The sequence below is a fragment of the Protopterus annectens genome, chromosome 1.part1 (assembly GCF_019279795.1).
Source record: "Protopterus annectens isolate FY-2018-M chromosome 1.part1, PAN1.0, whole genome shotgun sequence".
Classification (NCBI taxonomy): domain Eukaryota; kingdom Metazoa; phylum Chordata; order Ceratodontiformes; family Protopteridae; genus Protopterus; species Protopterus annectens.
The window spans coordinates 1733347934-1733369679 of NC_056726.1; the positions used below are offsets into that span (position 1 = coordinate 1733347934).

General features: G+C 42.3%; 1 protein-coding gene across 2 annotated transcripts in view; it reads left to right on the forward strand.

Moving 5' to 3' along the window:
- DHDDS (dehydrodolichyl diphosphate synthase subunit) overlaps window positions 1–18851 on the forward strand; it is a 1104913-nt gene extending 1086062 nt beyond the window's left edge. For both annotated transcript variants that reach the window (XM_044084203.1, XM_044084194.1), the window contains one exon: window positions 18278–18851. In XM_044084203.1, coding sequence (XP_043940138.1) covers window positions 18278–18526 — 249 coding nt within the window. In that variant the 3' untranslated portion in view covers window positions 18527–18851. The remainder of the gene's footprint in view (window positions 1–18277) is intronic.
- Window positions 18852–21746: the final 2895 nt, after the last annotated feature.

Below are 21746 nucleotides of genomic sequence, written 5' to 3' on the forward strand. Positions count from 1 at the left end.
TATATATATATATATATATATCTATATATATATCTTTTATTTTTTTTTTTTTTTTTTATAAGAAAAGGAAGAAAGGGAGGAGGAGAAGTCTCTAAGTTAAATGACTATCTCCCCCACCGGAGGAGATGCCTCTAACTTAAACGGTGACTCCTACAAAAGGGAAGAGAAGGGACAAGAATCCTCTAACTAAAACGGATTCTTAAAGAAACAAGACCCAAAGAAAAACACCCGCAAAGGGAAACATTACTAAGGTTAAAAGAGAGAAATTAGCACAAGGCTATTACAGTAACACTAGAAGGTTATAAGGGATAGTAATTAGAAGATAACTAGTATAAAGATATAAAATATCAAATTTTGCAAGCCTGAGCCAGTGAAGACAATCCCAAAGCTTTAAGCGGCAAACGAGATCTAAGGAACAGCCGCTAAACACCATTGGATAAGACTCAGCCACGAGCCAGTAGAAGCTCTCGAGCTTTAGTTTACAGCCGAGTCGGAGCAGAGATTTGGCTCTGAACCCAACCAGCAACAATGAAGACGAGATGGGACAACATAACATGAGTCTGTTTTCCTGAGCCACCCTAGGATAAAGGTGCTAGGGATGCTGTCTCAACCAGCAAGAATTAAGGTGAGATTGGACAACATAACATTAAGAAGTTATGTACTCACCATAACGTTCCATGTTTGTTGTCCATCTCACCTATATTCTTGCGTCCCACCCACCTTCCCCCTCCTTAGTTCCTGGAGGACTGGGAGGATAATCTTATATATATATATATATATATATATATATATGTGTGTGTGTGTGTATAGTTATGTTGGTTTTTGGTGTCTCTGATTTCCTCCTTTCTACAGTTAGATAAGCTGTATTTATAAATATGTAGAGATATTACTATGCCTCAGGCCAGTGGAAGCTCTTGAGCTTTTGTATTAGGCCGAGTCCGAACCGATGCTCGCTTCCGAACCCAACCAGCAAGAATATAGGCGAGATTAACAGCAACCATGAAACGTTATCATGAGTACATAACTTCTTATTTTTTTGTCTAATAATTCATCTTTCTCTCTCAGACCTTTAATTTCTATTTAGCTTAAAGATTTATCTTCGTTCTGAGTTTTTAGACTTTTATAAGCTTATAGTTCCCTACCCTTTTCCATAGAATTGTCTCTCTTTTCTTGTCCTTCCTAAAAAAATAAAAATAAAAATCCTTGCTTTTTTCTCTGCAGCTGCTGCTGTGTTGTAGAAACATTTTTATTATGGCAGAATTGAAACCAGCCAGTTTCAAAAAGTGTGTCACTTGTGGGCAAAAATTATCTTTCAGATGCCCATGCTTGGGTGTGTGGTATGTCTAGGACCTTCGTATCTGGACTCCTCCTGCTCTGTCTGTGCTGGCTTGAACCAGCAGGCATTAACAGATCAGGCTTGTTACCACCTAGTGCCTCTTCCTCTGCTTTGCCTTCTACTTCAGGGTACAAACCCCGCTCCGAAAAGCATAAAGAGTTCAAGCAGTCACCAGAGGGGTCTCTTAGAACAGGTGAACCGCCTCAGAAATCAAAAACTTCAGATCCGACTGACTCTGCTCTGATTGTGATAGAGGCTTCCCCTTAGCGCCGGTCTCAGTTTTTCACCCAAGCTGGTTGCCTCAAGGCAAAAATCTCTGATCCTACAATCTTGCAGACCAGTCTCTAGACCTCCATCTGTAGCATCATCTGCCAGCTCTTCCAGTAGTCTCTCTAAAGCAAAGGTAGACAGGATGTTGATGAAGTTTCTCCAGGCGTAAATCCAACTGGGGATTTTGCCCGCTCTGTCCCCCTCAGGATCTGGGAGCCATCAACCTGCCTTTACTCTGATAACTCCTTCTCTGATCCGACCCTCGAGTTCAGAGTTATCGGGACAGAAGATGCCTGGAATGGAGACGTCAGAGCCAACAGGTATGGAATATCTTGATTCTGACAGTTTCCCTGACTGTCCCAGCTCCCACAGTTTTGGAGCAAAGCAGTTCTCGGAGCCATAGCTTTGGCATCAAGTCAGAGTAGATGATGATCACTTCAAAGTTTTCAGAGCTGTGTCTTCCCCTCAGGGCTTCAGCGCTTAACACCTTGGCATCCATTTGCAAGACCCCTGTATGATTTGTCATAGTTTTACTAGCAGGGTTCTTCAGGAACATAAAAATAAGTTAATGCTCAGAGGTTTGCTGAAAGGTCTTTTCCAGGAATCTTTGGAGGGTTCTCAGAGCTCCAAACGTACTTCTCCCTATACTTCACACATTAAATGGTCCAAAAGATCTGCCATTGCTGCTCCAACTTTGGAGCCACCTAAAAAAATAATCGCTTTGGAACCAAGGGCCCGTGGCTTCGACAGATCTGAGTCAACCTCTTCGGCTCCAACTGTGTCCACGGAGCTGGTAGAGTTACTGATTAAGACTCTGATCCGGGGGTGGCGCGGATTCGTCAGGTTTCTCCCTCGACAGCTTCGGCTCTGAGGGCATTGCCCTCAGTTTCTCTTTCACACTCAGCATTTGAAGTTGTAGAGAGGGTTCTTTATGCGCCCAGAAGAGCCTCAACTCTTTCTGCTTCAGCTCCTAGTCCCTCCTTAGCAGATAATTGTGCCTGAGACATCTGTTCTCTCACCTCCGGGACAGCCTACCCAGAAAGACTTCGATTTTTTCCCTTTTGGAACATCTCTAGTCTTCCGACACCTCCCTGGATCACCCCACTGAGGACGTCCCTCGTAAGTGTCACTGCAAAAGGAGGCACTTGGATTCCCCATTGGAATCATCCCTCATGCAGGACAGTAATATTGATGAAGAGGAAGGGTCCCCCAGGTCCCCACCTGAAGATGTTTCCTTTGGGGACATCATGGAAACCCTTCACCAGAAAGGTGGTTGGTCTGCCCAAATCCCTAACCTGGAGGAATCAGTGTTTCTGGAAGCTTTTGGGTCAGGCCCAGCTGCTTCCTGGGTGTCCCCTCATGCAGATCCACATATTGACCTTGTTTCCTGCAGCACATGGAAGGAGCCGGACACCGTGGAACCCATTCCGAAGCACCCTGACAAAATTCTGAGCGGCCTTCCACACAGACCCCATTGGACTAAGGTTATCCCTGTCGATGCCATGGTGGCTGCAGCAGCCACCAAGAAGGAGCTGGCTCAACAAAGCTCCACTGTACATCCCCTAACAGGGAGTCTAGGGCTTTGGTAAGCGAGTGTATGCTTTAGCGACTTTCTCATTGCAAGCGCTGAACTTTTTGGCACATGTAACCAGACTACAGAGGGACTTAGTCAAGGAACTCTCTAGTTCTGCTCCAGGGTCCAGCCCTGCTGAGGAACAAAAAACCTTTTCCTCCAGAATGGCCACCCTACAGTCCATATCCAATACATCCATGAGGCTAATTTTTCATGCTTCAGAAGGTACCGCAAGGATGGCTGGGTCAGGCATTGCTATCAGATGCCATGGCTGGATGCCTGTGTGATTTCTCAGAAACTTTCAAGGCGTCCTTCACTAATGTCCCTTTCGATGTATCATCTTTGTTTGATCCAACTGTCAGAGATGCTCTCTCCCAAAGTGAAAATGATGGAAAGACCTTGTCTGCCATCGGAATCCGCATTGCTGTCCCACAACGGCTCTTTTCCAGGAAGCAGTTTGAAGCTAAAAAGCTGTGGTTTTGAAAATCTCAAGGTCCTTTTCAGGATTCACTGGGAGATTTTTCCTCCAGCGGCAGGGGTGGAAATGGTACCAATGGCAGATGCCGCCCTGTGGGCAGAGAGTGTCCAATGAACCATGGGTCTCTAGATACTTCTTCAGATCTTGAAGGATTGCCTAACTGCTTTTTTCTGGAGGCAGTCAGGGGATGTTGATCTTTATATCCAGCAGATTGGGAAGCCATCACAAATTATCGTTAGGTGTTAAATATATCCAGAAGTTATTCCATACCCTTTTTCCAAAATCCTTCCCCAACCAGGAACCTCCCCCATGTTCCACCCAATCAGAGAGAGGCTGCAGCCATAGAGATTTCAAAGCTGATCACAAAAAGAGTCATCCAAAGTGCCCCTCCAAGACCAGCTCAGATCAGGCATCTACTCCAGATTCCTTAGTGCCCAAAAAGACGGGGATACGTCAGACCTATTTTGGATCACACCATCATCAAAAAATCAGTAGCCAAATCAAAGTTCCAAATGGTCACGATTCAGTCCATTCTGCCTTTCCTGCAGAAGGATGACTGGTATGCTCTGTAGACATCCAGGATGATGAAGATGAACAGGCGCTCCAGGAGCTTCTGGCTGGGAGCCAATCATTACCAGTTCAGAGTACTCCCCTTTGGTCTTACCATAACCCCCAGGGTGTTTACCAAATGCATGTGGCAACTGACTTGAGACTGCAAGGATTCCATGTGTTTCTCTACCTGGACAATTGGCTCCTCACTGTTCCCACCAGGCATTTACTCATCCAAACCAAAGCCTCTCTCTTTCAGTTAGCCTCAACCTTGGGCATCTCCATCAACCTGAAGAAGTCGTAACTTCAACCAGTCCAACTGGATCACCAGCTGTATTTCTCTTGCGTATTCTTCCAAAAGACTTTCCTTACCTTTCTAAATTGAGGCCCGTTCTACTAGGTCTGTGTCCACATTCTTAGCCTTTTGGTCTAAAGTTCCCATTGACGGTATCTGTACAGATGCCACTTGGGCAAACTCTCATACCTTTATATCTCATTACAAATTTTACATTATTTCCAAAAACAGGGCATCCTTTAGTTCAGCGGTGCTCCAGAATATCCTTCCGTGAGGGCCTCCCAAGATTACTGTAGCTGGGGATTCTGTCTCACAGGTTGAAGATTGAATGAAGTCAACAACTTCAGAAAAAGAAGTTATGTGCTCACCATAACATTCCATCTGAGTTGTTGACTTCCTTCATCTTCAACCTTCCCTCCCTCCATCCCCCTTCCAAATGAATTAGGTTCATATGTGTTTACTAGGCTAACGACCACAAAGGTCTTTTTAAGCTTAGCCATGCATACCAAGTCTCTGACAAGTTCTGATACCCTTGATAAGTGTAAGCAGGTGCTTGGGAGAGTAAACATTTACAAGCTAGGATCTGGGAGATGAACAGTTTACAGGTCGCCTGTGTCCATTAGAGACATAGATGCCAAACCAGGGATGAATTTCCTGTTCCCCATCCAGTTGTCCAGGTTTCATTTGAATTGGGTTGGGGGAACTGTGCTTCACATGGATGGGGAGCCTGTTTCAGAGATGGGGTAACAGGATCTGGCAGATATGTTGACAGTACTCATTTTACCTGTTTGAGCTCCTGAAGTGCTTTTCTAGTTTTCTTTATATGTATCTTGAAAATAGTTATGTTGGGAACATTGCACGTATTACAGCAGCAAACTCGATCTGAGGGGATGAGGAGAGAGCAGACCATTATGGGTTGGGAGGAACTCAAAGTTCTGATCCTAGAGCTTTAGTATATGGCTGAGTCGGATATGATTCTATGATCCAAACCCACATGTTGAAGATGAATAAAGTGAACAACTCAGATGTAACATTATGGTGAAGTACATAACTTATTTTGATTAAGTTGGGAAAGAATACTGGCAACTCAATAGTCTTGATTGATGTTGGATTCTAAGACTACTTTAGGTAGAAAGGAGGGATTTGTTCATAAGGAGAGACTATCCTTTTAAAAGATCAGATAAGGTGGCTTACTTGATAAAAACTTGAATTTCTGAAATTCTCCTAGCAGAAGTTATAGCTACTAGAAATAAAGTTTTCTATGACAAAAGTTTTAGACCGCTACATGCAGATCATTCCACAGGGGAATGAATAATGGTCTGTAACACTAGATTTAAATCACAAGGTGGAGTAGTGTCCTTAAAGGGAGGTTTCAACAAAAGTGTCCCTCTTAAGAAGGATTTACAAAGTTTGTGGGAAGCTAAGGAGCATTCTCCAAAATCATTATGGAAATTAGAAATTGCTGCTAGTTGAATTTTAATGGTAGAAGGTGAAGCCCCTGCTTAGAAGAGAGAGGCTAGGAAGTCTAATATATTATCAATAGATGCAGAAAAGGGGTTGATATCCCATCTGTTAGACATCAAGAATAAAGTGGTAACCAATGCCCTATATGGACATGTGTATGAAAATCCAGGGCATTCATTTAGCTTTATGGTTATCTCAAATGTGACTACTAACCTTCGTGGAGGAGACATTGTCAACAAAACTGAAAAGGAAGGAAGCAAATGGATCATGAACCTCAGAGCTAATTTATTTCCAGGGCTCAACAGAGTAGTTCCTATTAAACCTGTTTTGAAAGAGAGAAGCCTAATTAAGAAATGAAATGGAGGCTTAAGGAAGGCATGCATCTGATTGCTGTATGTGATTGGTTGAGCAATTAAGGATCTTTATTTAACAGCAGTAAGTCAGGTCTACACTCTAGGATCTGAAGAAGGTTTTTTAACTGAAAGCGCTTATCCTGTTTGACCTGCAACCTGAATAGCACAATTTGTGCTTTTTATTTCTTCGTTTTATTAAAGCCTACATTTTAACAGAATTTCTCAGTGAACTTTTCGTTGTGGTGGAAGCTTTTTTTCATTTTACTATTTTTGCCTATTAAGGCTTCCTCTGGAGGTGGTTTTTGGTTTGGTTGTTTGTGTAGAGAACAAAGCCCCTTGCTTCTATCAGAAAATGCCTGGTCAGAGCGGTGATGAACCAGTCATCCAAGTACACAAACACCTGGAAACCTTGCATTTTCAAGTAAGCTGCTACTGCTGCCATGCATTTGGTGAACATCCTGGTGACTGTGATGAGTCCAAAGGGCAGTGCCCTGAATTGGTAAGGCTCCCAGCTGGAAGCAGAAAAATCTTCTGGATTGTTTGTCCATTTTTATGTGGTAATATGCATCTGAAGATTAATTGATCACATCCAGTCGTCGTCGTCCTCCAAGAAAGGAAGTATGGAGTGTAGACCATCCGGAACTTGGTTTGACGTACTGACTTGTTCAGTGTGTTGAGATCCAGTCTCCAGCCCCTGGCTCTTTTGGCACTAAAAAGAGTCTTGAGCAAGTTCCAAATTCTATTTGGTCTGATGGGACTTCTTGGATGACTGTCTTCTCTAGCAGCTTTTGAATTTCTTTTGCTGCTTGTTCCCTCTAACTGGCTGGAACATCTGGGATGTTTTTGCATACAGGAGAAGTGAAAGAAAAAGGAATTGAATAACCTCTGGAAATGATCCTCTGCACCTAGGAATTGGAAGCAGTTTGTAGCCAGACATCTTGGTGCAGGGATAAGCACCCTCCAGCTGCCTCCAGAAGACAATCAGGCTTCTGTTCAGGAGCACTGATAGGGTTTCCCTGGAAATGAATCCCTGAAACCCTGGTGCTGTGGACCACTTCTGCGTCATGAGAGATGTGGGGGAACTGGCTTAACGTGTGTCCTGGAAAGGCCCATGAGTTTTTCTGAACCACATTTTTCCACCGTTCATATGACTCCTGGAAAAGGATCAGAGGGGAGTGGAAAAACATATTCCTATGGCAGAAAGGGTTTTATCATCCTTCTCACATCTGGATAATGTTTCTCTTAACTTGGGGCCAAATAGAAATGATCCGTCAAAAGGGGCATTTACAAATGATGACTTAAATGGCTCCACAAAATCACACAGACACATCCAGGTATGTCTCATTATGGCTACGCATGAACCCACCACACTGATGGTCCCTTCAGCTGCATGGACAATAAGCCTTATGAACAAGTTTGATACAGACTCCACGGTAGCTAGTTGGGAAGCCACATTCTCTTGGACTCCCTGAAGAACAGATCCTGCTAGGGTATTTGATAGCTCCTTGATCAGATCCCATTGAAGTCTGGTAAAATGTGCCAGGAAGTTCAAAGACCTTAAAGTGAAGGTCAATGAAGTGTAAACCTGCTTCACAAATCTATCCATCACCCAAGACTCCTTGTTGGTGGATGAACAGAGGAACTCTTGTCAACAAGTTCCTTTTTGGTGGTGGCTGCTATGACCATGGCATCTACTGGTAAACCTTTGGCCCAAAAATTGCTTGTCCTCTGGGATGGATAAAATAGTTGAAAAGCTTTCCTTTAAAATGTCAATGCACCTCATATGAACTTGTCTATATTCTCCTCCTTTTTTAGTTTTTCCTTTCTTGTCTTCAGTACATCTTCAAGATTATCTCTGCTAAACATATTGTATGAACAACCATCATATGTTGCTACCTGCTTTACTTTTATCTAAATCTCTATGCTTATGTAAATATCTTATGTAATCATGTGTTATTGTCTGCTGTATTTTTATAACTGAATGTGTAAATATCTTATGTGTAGTATGTTAGCAATTTTTCTGGAGAGTTTCTCCCCGGGCCTCCGCTGAAAACAGACAGCTCTGTCCAGTTGGACCTCCCCGGTAAACAAATGTAAAATAAATAAAAATAAATACAATTTTGTCCTGTGTCTTCGGGATAGGTTAATTGATGTCTGGTGCCTTCCACGCCCACTGCAAGATCAACTGAATGAGCTTGTTATCAGGCGGAGTCACCCAAGAGGTAGATGGGCTAGTACCAAAAGTCTGCAGGTTCACCAGCTTCTCCGAGGAAAGATTTTAAGACTTCCAGTCAGCACTTTGTTTCAGAATTTCTAAGATTTCTCCAAAGGAGACATCATCAGGAGTGACCTTGGGGATCCTTCCCCATCAAAATCTGTATCTTCTGTGACTTATTCCTGTGGGGAATCTAAGTGCTTCCTCTCCCACTTTTTCTTCTGAGGAACCTCCTCAGGGGGATAGTCTGGGGAGGTATCAAAAGAGGACAGAATCTGAATCTGTGGGACCTGTGGATTCAGTACTCGCTGCCCAAGTGGAGAGATGGGTCGAATGAGGGAGCGCGAGTACAGGATATGCTCTGAGGTGGAAGGGACTAACTGAGAGACCACTGTGGGCAAGGCCCTCTCCATTGCCTCGAAAGGCTGGCCCCCCCCAAAGAGGGAAGGGAGCCCAGAACTGAGAGAGACTGCCTCTGAACCGTGGTCATCCCTGCTCTGACGAGACATACCCCCAAGACAGAAGCTGGGGTTGAACTGAGCTATGCTGAAGCTCCAAGATGTAAGGACAGCTCCCGAAAAAATTGGAGTCAAACCCGGCTCCTCGGAGGCAACAGGACAGATATGGCCCAGGGAGGTCTCTGGATCTGATAGAGCCAAAGAACTCAGGATAATAATTGGTTCCAAGGGGAGAGAAGTCACCAGAACCAATATAGTCAGTGCCAGATGACTCTGAGCTGACATCTCTAAACCCTCAGAGGAGGAGTAGTTAAGGGAGTAAAGGCTGAATTGGTTCTGAGACCCAAAGCGTTTGGAGCCGAGGGGAGCTCTGTAATTCCTCTTGCCCACAGAATTTTGTTCACTAGTCTCTCTACATCAACTTCTGTGAGACGTTTGGTGGAGCAGATAAAGGCCTGGGAAGGAGATTCAGGTATTTGTAAAAATACCTCAGGTAATTTGCCAGCAAGAGAGTCAATAGATGGCAAATAAATTATCCTTGCCAAATCAAGTTGTTGAACTGACTGTGCAGAGGAAGTCACCATCAAAGGAGGCATGGTAAGATGTTTGTCCTGATTCAGTATTTAAATTTTTTGTTGTTGTTGTACCGAAGGTTTTGGTATCAAGGATGTTGGAGCCGAAGCAGTTGTTGGTACAGAGGACTTCTTTTCCAACACAGAATCCATCGGATCCGATGTACTTTGGGGAGCCAAGGATTTATACTTCTTGAGAGTCTGTTCCACAGGAGATGACTGAACCAACGCGCTCCTGTTTTTGGTCTTTCCTAAAGATGATGATGATGATGATGAAGATGGGGAAGAAATATCAGTTTTACTGTTTTCAGCAAATATGGCTTCTTCAAAATCTGAAGGAATTAAGCTCTTCAAGATTAATTTATTATTTCTGTTAATGAGAGATCTGTGGCTAAAGCTGTGGCAAATGCTACAGTCTTCTTGAAGATGTACAGCACCTAAACAATAGACACACACGAGATGCGAGTCCGAGAAAGGAATTTTGTGGCCACACTTCTGGCATTTTTTAAAGCCAGAGGGGCCCTTGGGTTTGTCAGTCATAATGACAAAGGATGACAGAGAAACTAGTGACGGGAAAGGAAATTGGAAAGAAAGAGAAAGAAAGGAGAACTATCAACAATGATGGTTTTAGGTGCACAGACATGTACTGAAAAGACTGAACAAAACATTCTAAAGAAGAAGAGTACTACTTTATTTACCAAAGAAAGAAAGAAAAAAGGAGAGGGAACTATCAACAATGATGGTGTTGATACCCGTAAGTGTATGGGAAGGGACTATCAACAGTAATACTGAAGGTACACTAATGAACAGAACTATAGAAAAAAAAAGGAAAATATATTTTTAAAGGTATTTTTAAAGATGTACTGTTCTAGAAAAAAAGAAGCTATCAAAATCTTAACAAGAAATTACCAGAAATGAAGTTAGCTTGAGAGTTGAGGCAAACAAGATTTGGGATATCTAGAGGGGGGGGGGTTACGGGTAAGTTGAAGATGGAGAGTTTTTGCCCTCCACGAGCTGTTGTAATGGCTGAGTCGGCTCCGATATCGGAACCAAACCCATTTGTCAAGGATAAAATGAAAATTAACAAAATTGGATAATTTATTAGCTTTGCTCAAGGTCTTATGCAGGCTCTTTTCCAGCCCTGCTTATAAAGGTATTTCTGATAAAAGAAAAAGGGATTCTTCTTTCCCTGAAGAAGTTTGAGAGATTGAACCTGTTTTGGAATGTGAAGGGAGAAATTAATTTTTTTCTCCTCAGGTTTCTGATTCAGATTCTAAGGAGAGTATGGTATCCAACTCTCCCTATGAAGGATTCTGTTTCTCTAAGACTATTTCCAGGATAAATCAATGTTTTCAGTGGGAAAATAGTGATATTTCTGTATTCCTCAGAAAATATTATGATTTGTTACAACTGGAATGTCCAGAACTTCACCTATCCCTCCAGTTTTGTCTGCTTTGGGGGATTTTTTTGTCCCAGCCTGCAATTTTCATGGCATTCTGCCTGCTGACTGTAAAAAAAAAAAGTAGATAGATTAATTAAAGTTATTCAATCTTTTAAGTTTTTATACTCTAATGCCAAACCTGACACAGCAGCTATTGCTTTAGTGAATCCAACTGCTGCTAAACATTTTGATAATTCTAATCCCTTTCCTTCTGACAAAAATGGGAAGGCTTTTGACTAGTTTGGGGTGGAAGGTATGTGCTTGCACAACTTTAATTTTTAGAAATCTAAAGTGTCAGGCCCTTACGTTGAAGTTTGTATTTTCTTTGTGTAATTTAGTTTCTTCTGTTTCCAAGTCACTACTCATTGTTGTGCCTGCTGCTTCTCTTCAAACTGTTTTGAGGAGGTTTGTCTGGCTGTAGTTTCAGAACCTCTCTGAGGATATTAAGAATGAAATTTTGAATTCTCCTTGGACAGAAATCTAGTTTTTGGACCTTCTGCTGCAGAAGTCATCAAAAATGAGATAAGAGCGGAAAGCTGATTCAGGGAATCTCTCAGATTTTTCAGCCCTCCTTCCCCAAGTTTTCCAAGGGATCCTCTGCTCCCTTATCTTAATTTAGCAAAAAGCAAAATTAACTGTCTGAGCAGAAGGCTAGTAAACAAACGTTTAAAAAATAGTGTCAGTGAGGTTCCAAAAAAAAAAAACCCCTAGAATAAATGATAGTCTAATGAGGGATGTTGCCCCCCACCATAGCAGCCTCTTAAACCTCCCCAAAAGTCTGAATCACCATTTCTTTCATTGGGAACAGTTTTAGACAAATGACCCTAAGTGTATCCCATTAAGACTGTTCCTCCTATTCAGTGGATTCCTCGTTATCTGCCAGATCAAACACTCCTTTCCTTCTGTCTTATGACATGCTTTCTGTGGAGGGGTAATAGAATCTGTTTCTCCTCCTTAGTGGTCAGAAAGTTTTTATTCAGGGATGTTTCTGGTGCCAAAGAAAGAATATTCATGGAAACCAGTCCAGTATTGGATCTTTCCTTCCTGGATCAGTTTGTAATTATGTCCAAGTTCAAAATGTTTTCACTTCATAACCTGTTGCCTCTTTTTCCTCATTTGAGTTTTAGTGCTCTTAGATATAAAAGATGTATATTATCAAATTCCTATTCATCCAGGTTTCAGGCATTTTTTGAGGTTGTGTGCGTCTAGATCACATTATCAGTTTTCTGCCTTAACCTTTGGGCTATGCATTGCTGCAAGAGGGTTAAGAAAGTGTCCATCTCCTGTGATATTCCACTGCAGAATGCAGGCTACCCATATTTTTCTTTATTTAGACAACTTGCTTGTCTTTGCAGTCTTTTTCAAAGTGTCCAGGATCGCTCACTTGGGGAAGGGATCTCCACAGGCTGAGATTCCAAAGCAACATTCAGAAGTCTTTTCTGACTCTTCCTAAAGTAATTGTTTCTCTGGGATGCCTGCAGAACACCTCATTACAAAGTTTTGTTCTACAGGGAAAAAAAAAAAAAACATCTAAATTTAGATCTGTTGCTGAAGTTTTCCACACAGACTTCTGTCTCAGCAAAGAAATACTTCAGGATTCCAGGTTTCATGGCATCAGTGATTCTCATATCTCTGGCAAGACTCCACATTAGAAAAGCTCCCTAAAGCCAAGAACACCGCCTCCATAGGTCCCAGCAACATCCCTGGTTGCCTCCTAAACAGTCTAAAACATGACCTGTCAGGACTACTTGACTCAAGTACAGCCTTGAAACAGGATATGTTCTGGAGGACCACAACAATTCTTTCCCTCCACAAGGGCGGATTGGTCATCAGCCTTACCAGGGAACTACAGACCTATCAGTCTAACAAGCCTAATATGCAGAGCCATGGAATGAACCTATGAATCTATGAACCTATTGAATGAGTTATCATAAAAATGAAAAACAAGAACATTGGCTACCTACAGACACTGGACCCATCCCAATTTGGCTTGTTAAGGCAAGGTTATGCCTACGTAACTGGACATCTTTGAGAGGGTCACCAAAGCAGTGGATGAGGTAAAAACAGTCCATACTGCATATCTTGACCTGGCTAAGGCATTTGATACAATACCCCATTCAGGCACTGTTGACAGACTCTATGAGCTAGGAATAAACCTTTATGTAACTCACAGGATTGCCGGCTGGCTCACAGTCAGGACCCAAGAATTCAGGGTCTGTGAAACCACTTCCACCAAGAAACCAGTTACCAGTGGAGTACCACAGGGCTCTGTGCTGGGGAGGCTTCTGCTTGGCATCAACTTCTCGGATGTCAAGGCAAACATTAAAGGCTTCTGGCTTACCAAGTTTGCAGATTACTGTAAATTGGGAACAGTTATAGATTCCCCCCTCAAGACACAAACATCCTGCCAGTGGGTTTAACACAGACAAATGACTGGTGCCAAAGCCATGGCCTAAATCTCAGTGCCAAAAATTGCATTATAATACCCTTTGGGAAATTGATAACACAAGTTAATTACTCTATCGATAAATCATCCATAAGAGTTGATGCAGTAGTAAGGGATCTGGGAACATATATAGATAGTAATCTGGCCTTTGACCAGTGTGTAGCTAAGATAATAAGAAAATCATTCTTTGTCACCAATTTACAGGGAAGGCTATGGCATTCAGGTCCAAAGAAGATAAAGTAGCACTCTAATCTGCTATTATCAGACTTGTCATTGAATAACGTGCCCCCTTTGGCATATATCTAACCAGACACTTGCAACAGTTGAATGCTCACAAAGGTTTCTCACCAAAATAATTCAGGGCTCTGTCTCTGTATTCAGTCTCTTACAGGCTGCTGAATGGGGATCTTTGCCTGGCTTACAGGGCATCCTGAGACCCAGTTCTGATGGATCTGTTGCACATGAGCTAAACAAACAGCACCAGAAACATTAGCTCCAGGGATCTGAACTTCTCCTGTGACATAAACAGAACATGCTAGAGGTCCAGATGTGTGTCCCAAAGGATCCCTGCACTATGGAATAGGTTCCCCGTCTGTGTGTAACAGAATTCATCACTGACCCTATTCAAACAAAACCTTGACAATTGGTTGGAAAATTGCAAATTTACCCTTGGTCTCACTCCCATGTCACTTATGGATGGAGGCTGTCAATTAACTAATACCCCCACACACAAATCTTTAGCTACCTGCCTACTAACATGACCCTCCCCCCATATGAGTCTTGGGACTCAAATGGTTTGTGGTGTGAGGTAGGCTTGTAAGGGCTCTGTTGGCCATTATTGACAACCTATGAGCCTATAAATTAAAATGGTATCTTAAATCTGTAAAGTCTCAGCATCTACACCTATTGTCTTCCAGTCTTAGGATTTGTAGAAAAGATCATGTGGTGGAAATGTCAAATTTCTCACAATTCAGGTCTCCCATTCTCCTCTCCTGCTCCAGCAAAGTCAGACACACCAGACACCTCAGACTTTGCTTTAGGGGGCAGTTTTAATGGGCATAAAAGTGCAGGGTCTTTGCAACAAAAAAGACAGCTCAAACCACAGCAACATAAAATAGATGCTAAGTGTTGCAAATGCACTCAACTCCCTGAATCATCTGTGATGTCTAGGACCTTTTCAAATGTTTACAGGCGTCACATTGATGTGGTACATAAAAAAAGCAAGGGAGAACCTAGGTATTACTCTCTATGCAGAATAACCATGTTGGCATGGGATATAGCTTTACAGCAAATCATACTCTACAAACATCCTGTTTCCCCTCTGAATAAAACTGTATGGTAGGCAAGCTGGAGCAGAACCAGGACAGACAAATGGAAACTGAATTAGGGGATCCTTCAACATGTGGTCCATCTGTGGAGAACACCTCAAGTAGATTTTGTTTTGCCTCCTTTCTAAACTATCAACTGGCAAACTTCTGTTCCAGGACTCAGTGTAAGAAGGCCTGGAAGACGGATGCCTTTTCTTTTCTTTTATTTGGACTGGAATGTTTCTCTGTGTGTGTCCACCATTTCCACTGATTTCAAGGGTACTTATGATTCAGAAAGATGCTCCAAAGATCAGTGTTTGGACTCCCTCCTAGAAATAACCAAGGACAATTATCACAACCTTCCTCACTGTATTTACTCTCAAAAGATCAGGGGTGTTTGCATGCATCCTGACCCCAAACAACTGCAGCTGATAGCCTGAGTGATGGCACCTGTTTTCCAAGGAGAGGCAGCAGATATTAACAGAAGAAACAACCCTGCTGCTAGAAAGTGATATATTAGCAAATGTAAAAGGTCTTCCAATTGCTGCCAACAAAAGAGCCAGCAACCATTCATCTCTAGTGTTTTTCTGTTTTTACAGTATTCGTGTGAGTTACTATCCTGTGACCTGTCTTACTCCTCTGTCAAGGTTCATTTTTCTGCCATTTCAGCATGGATGCCCCTCTTTCAGTGCAGTCGAACGTCAAAATGTTTTTGAAAGTGGCTGTACATTAGATGCCTCCAAAAAGAACAGTGGATCCTCCTTGGAATCTTAACTTTGTGTTAGGAAAAACTAACACTGGCTCCATTTGAAATAGATCATCAGACTGACTTGAGGTTCTTAACATGGGAAAAAGTCTTACTCATAATCATAATAAGTAATGCTCATAATCTTCTTGCAAAGATAGAGTTGCAAGCTCTTATGATGGCTCAACCTTATCTCATTGTTCACTAAGAAAGGACTTCCTTGAGAACTAATCCCGCCTTTATACCTAAAGTGGTATCTGAGTTTACTCAAATTAAAATGAGGGAAAAAGGATACTTCATACCTTGGATGTCGACAGACAACTCTGGTACTATCTTGACAGAACAAACTCTTTCAGAACTTCTGATCAGTTTGTTCATTTCTTATGAAGCTAAGAAGGAACCACAGCCTATGTCAAAGTATACTGTTTTCCCATGGTTGTCTCAGGTTATTACCTTTTGTTATTCCTGTTGTAATAAAACTGTTCCAGGCAGGGTCTTGGCTTCATCTGTTGTTTTTTGGAAAGGAGTGGATTCTAAAAGCAGCAAATTGGTCCTCTGCGCAAAACAGATCCCCTTTCTATGTCTAGAACAAGCTTTGGTAAGGTCATTCCCAAGGGGTTCCTGGATCCCCTTCTCCATCCACCTCCCAAATGTAGTAAGCCAGGGTTATCTACCATATAGGCTACTGATCAGTATAATGAACATAGTGCATTTGTGCTGGTAAATGAACCCTAACAGTAGATGTTCAAATTATCACTGCTGCAAGAGCTACTCCCTCCCTCCTTCCCCCTTGTTTTTTTTGTTGAATTTTTTATATCGGGGTATGGTTATTTGTTTTTACTGTTACTAGCCATGTCCATTCAGGGCTAAGCCTCCATCCCTCAGTTGACATGAAAGCTCTGAAGGAATTAGTACCCACACCTGTCTTTTAGTCAGCTCAACTCAAGCTGTCTTAATTGTATGGGTGCTGAAGGTGCCCAGAAGCTTTGGAAGCTGGCCAGCTGTCTTATCTTTTGCAGGCTATAACCCACAGGGTACTACAACAGTGATCATTTGAATATCTAGTTTACTTACACAACTGTACTTTCCTTAGCCTCTTAATAAAGTTCATAGCAGGATGAACAAATTACGGGTGATAGTATTTCAGTAGTTTTAACAGGTACTGATATGTTGCCAACTAGTTAAAAACACAAATGTATAATGTGTTTATGGTAACATCACAAAAATCCACTTTAAGACTTAAGGTATTGAAAGTTACAGGTCTGTATTCAGCCATCAAATGAAAATTCAATTGAACAGCTAAACATTGAAACCTAAGCATCGAAACTTCACTTACCAAACATCCACTTTGACGAATGAATGTGACGGGGAAAGTAACTAGTTGTCCAACACTTTCCCATCTCACACAACAAAGTATTTCAAACCCACTCAGGTAGGTAGCTTCGCCCCCCACACTTACCTAACTGTATATACCAAAGCTGCACTACAGTGGGGAAAAGGCAGACTGGGAAGTGTCGGACAACTAGTTACTTTTTCCTTCTCACTCAATGCCGTTTGAGTGAATTTTCATTTGATGGCTGCACATAGATCCAAATGCTACCACTATAAAACTCTGATTGTGCTGAAAAGTTTGCTATTTATATTTCTGTACAAGCATGGCTGTAGAGATATCACCATTTTGTATACTGTAATTTCGTAACAATGCTGTCAAAAGGCTTACTGGAAGTTACATTGCAGCTTTCCTTAGCTGTATTGGGAGTAGTAAGTTAAGTGTTCTCCTTCTGTCCTTGACTCATTCACTTGCTAGTACTCACTTTTAAAGGCTAGACCTTGGACTCACAGTAAATTTAAGCTGAGCAACTAAAGCAGCTTTTTTCCTTATTTGTTCAGTATAACTCAATTTCACGCATTTTTAACAGAAAATAAAAAGTTAACAAATTAAAAGTACACACTAAACTATAGTATCATTAAAGCATTCTTTCATTCTCCAGATATGTGAAAAAGTATATTTCAAGTAATAAATTAACTTTAAGCAGCATTTTCCTGCATTCTTAATGCTTTCTTTATTAACTGCTGCAGGAGCATTTCTTTGTGAATCTCTTGGCTTCGTGGGCACTAGAACAGAACTAAGAAATGTACATAACGAACTGCCTACCAACACCCCTAGATATGTGATATTATCTGTACTGTACTTAAACGGTGAACACGTGAAATGTGGTGTATTCAGGTTGTAGGAACTTTATTAGACCTTTAATACCTTATTTGTATAATGACAGCCATTTATCAGTGCTATTAATACGAATAGTGTTGGTGTAATTATTAAAATGAATACTGTTCATATTTGAAACTTCTGTAAGGTTGAAAACACGTTATTGTATTTCTGTGAAGCTTTTCCTTCCTGTTGTCATGAGTACTGGTTTTGTTTTAAATCCAGGACTACTACAGTAGCTTTGTCCTAAAACCAATTTTCAGTTTTAGTGGTATTTAAACCTTGTGTGGGGAAGAATCATCTGACTTCAGATGCAGACCTTGGAAACAAATGTTGCACAAATTTAATTAACTGACGTTTGTGGCAGTGTAAGGGGGAAGTATTTGACATTGGATGTAGGCCTTGCTTGAAAAACACTCCAGAGATGTAGTAATCTGATAAAAGTTTGTGCCAGTGTATGATAAAGGTGAAATATTGCAAGGATAACAAACAGAAATTCATGTTTGTTAGGAGAATGCGGAGTGAAATCATGAAAGTCAGTAGGCTGTTTTTATTCCCTCCTGCAGAAAGCAAGAGATCTACATGCAGAGGAGAGAATCCAACAACAGTTAGAGGCAGATCGAGCCTACGTGTTAAAACTACTGCAGCAGAATGCTGATCGGAAGGCAGACCTTCAGTACAAGCAAGAGTGTCTCAAGAAGTACTGTGAGGAACGAGAAGAGAGAGTCTGCAGGTTTATTCAGGCTATGGAACAGAAGAGAGAGAGATTCTTTCAGGATTTATATACACAGACTGAAGTCCAAGTAAAGTCATAGTGACATTTCAGAATCTTTTGCAACAGCAAGGGCACAGATGTCCCTTTCTGTCTGTAGTGTCTGTTGAAATGTGGGATAAACCAGTTTGACAGCCTTCAGGCACACTTGATTGAGCGAACTGTATCTTAAAGCAAACCATTTCCAGTCTGTTCTAATTTGAGTGGAAGAGTATTGAAATTACCTCATATTGCACTGATGTAAATTTTACTTAAAAAAAGGGACTGAACATTTGCTAAACTGGTAAAGTAGAAGGCCTTTCTGCAACTGATTTTACTTGTCATTGTGATGCCGTCCATCTAAAACAAAGAAAGTTGAAGTGCCATTATTTTATGGTGTACATGAAGTGTACTTTTACTGTGTTTTCTTTTTGTAACAGAAGTGGACTTTTTTATCAGGAAAGGCAGAAGCAGGGCAGACACATTTGTCAATATGACCTAGAGAGTAATGTACAAATGTGTAAATGAGTTGTCTGTTTTACTTCTTGGATTGATTCCCTCAACCTCCCTTTGAATGCTTTGTCTGTAAATCATTTTAGCCACCTGTTACTGCAATGTCAAAAAATTCAGAAACCATAGATTGACTGCAGATCATGGCAGTTGACTTACCCAGCTGTTGATGTTAGATGACCAGTGTCTCCTCCTTCAGCTTAACTCCCACATTTGTGAATTCCACTGCTGGCTTTTTGCCCATTGCCTCCTCAAGAAGGCTATTTTGTTTTCACAGAGACCGTACTTCACAAGTGGCTTCTTTTTTATATATGTCTTGTATCTAAACCCCTTTCCTTTAGATTCCACTGAGGTGCATTCACATTTCTGTCATGTAACTTTTTTAATCCTTCCTTTTCGGGATACATGCACTAGTTTCCTTACAATTTTAATGACTGTGTTGTATCTTTTGAAACACCACATTTTACAAAGGGGAAATGGTTTCATATAAAATAATCATATACAGCATCAACAAAACAAATAACAGAACATCACTTTGGTGCACAAAACATTAGAAAGCTGCAGGGTTGTTATACAATAACATATACATATGTTTGGGCCTCTGTAAAGGACACCAAGCTTGTCACTGCAGGGAGAAAATCACAGTTCTGAAATCTAAATGTTAACTTATGATCTCACTTCAGATACCCTCTACGGTAAGAAACAGATCATCTGAAGTTGTTAATCTTTTTCCATTCCTCACTGATGGGTACGGTTACGAACCCTCGGAACCGAGTCGGCCAATGCCAGACTAGCATACACCAAACTCTCAAGCCACGCTACTACCCACAATGCCCTTCATCCCATACCCCAGATCTCGTTTGCCGCGCAGCCATATAGCAGCATTTTCACCAAGCTCTCCAGCTAAGTAGTTTTGAATTATTCAAACTTGTATTTCTTCCAAAAGTTTTTCTTATAGTGTCTTCTTATAGTCTAGCTGTACCCACAGGTATTCCTTTTTCTTACCATTGTTGGTATTTTCTTGCCCTTTTCTTTACTTTTATCACCCTTGTGGTAACTCTTCATACCATTGCTGGAAGTCTGGCTCTTTTTCTTCTTCCTTTCTCTGTTTGAACAAGTGTTAGTATGTCTGAGAAAAAGGGTACTTCAGGTTTTAAACATTGCATGTCGTGCAGTGGTAAATTACCTAACAGTGACTTGCATTTTAAATGTGTTTATTGTTTGGGCGTCTCACATCTTTCTGCGACTCTCCCATGTGATATTTGTGTGAGTTTTAGTCAATGGACATTGAATGAACAGTGCAACAAGTTGATTTTGAGAGGATTGCTTTCCTCTCCTTTCTCTGAGGCTATTTCTGCAGAGGTCTCAACCCCTCCAGGCAAGGATAAGAAGCATCCTCGCTCAAACCCTTCTTCACCGGATGGTGATAGGGGCAAAAATCATCGATCTAAGACTGGTAGATCTTCCTTCGAGCATCGACTCGCTGTCTCGGTGCCACCGATTTTGGCACCTAGCACAGTTTCTGGTAAGTCTGAATTGTCGGTACCGGGCTCGGCACCGAAGACTACTGAACCAATGGTTTCTTCGGTTCCGACCTGTCTGGTTCGGGGCACTTCGGCACCGACCTCGCCTTTACAGGCTGCGGCACCGACGACCTCGGATCCGATTTTGACTGTTACCCCGATTGTGACTTCGGCTCCGAGTTCCCTCTCGGTGCCGACTTTACCGTTTACACAATTGAAATCAGAATCCTCGGCTCCATTGAGTTCATTATCATGGACCAGATATTCGTCTTCTGTGGACCCGTTTGCCGGGCAACCCTACAGTCCTTTTCTGGATCGGCCTGAATCCCCTTCCGGGATATCGATTAGGTCTACCAGGAGCATGTCCGAAATAGATATCGTTCGTCTCGTGGATCAGGTATTGACTGCAAGAGGAATCTCCAGACCCTGTTCCGCTCCGGGTGTTGGGATTTTTCCTCCTTCGACTCCTTCATATTCTCCTGATGGGGGGATCTTTGGTCCCGAGGCCCCCTTGCACATTGCTTTCAAAGGACCCCTTCCTTCGGCACCGACTGCTTTGATGCTGGAAGCATCTAAGTCCTGGTGGGCTTCATTTCCGACGACAGCTCATCTTACTCAGCCCCTTGCTTCGTGGGTGGAATATTCCCTTCTCGGTTCCCGTCTCGGATCTGAGAATTATTTCCGCACTGAACCCTTCTCAAATGTCAGTCTTAGAGGGAGGCCATTCAGAGTGGGGTGTGACCCCGGTTCCGATTCAGTCCTCTTCGGTTCCGGGCTCCCATCCCTCTTCGGGTGGGCCCGCCTTCCGGATTATGGAGAGGGTGCTGGCGGCTAGCAATCCTCCTCTGTCAGCTCCGCCTTTGGTTCCCCCCCAATACTCAGCCATCGCCAGCCCTTTGCAGGGGACCAGTAATCCAAAGCACCCCCCTTTCCGAGGCTTCTTCGGGCATTCCCACCAAAGAGCCCCCTTGGAAGAGGGTGTGCAAAAGAAAACACATGGACTCACCTGAAGAGTCCCTTACTGAGGATACAGATTACAATGATGGGGAAGGTTCCCCTAGATCACCCCCAACGATGTTTCCTTTGTGGACATCTTGGAGATTTTGAGTCAGCGGGGTGACTGAAAATCTTCCACCCCCTTCCCCGGAGGAATCCATATTCTTAGAAGCTTTCTGTTCCTGGTCCACTACGTCCTGGGTGACCCCCCCCCCCCCTGCAGATGAGTTGGTCAAATTCATGGTGCAGCGAGCA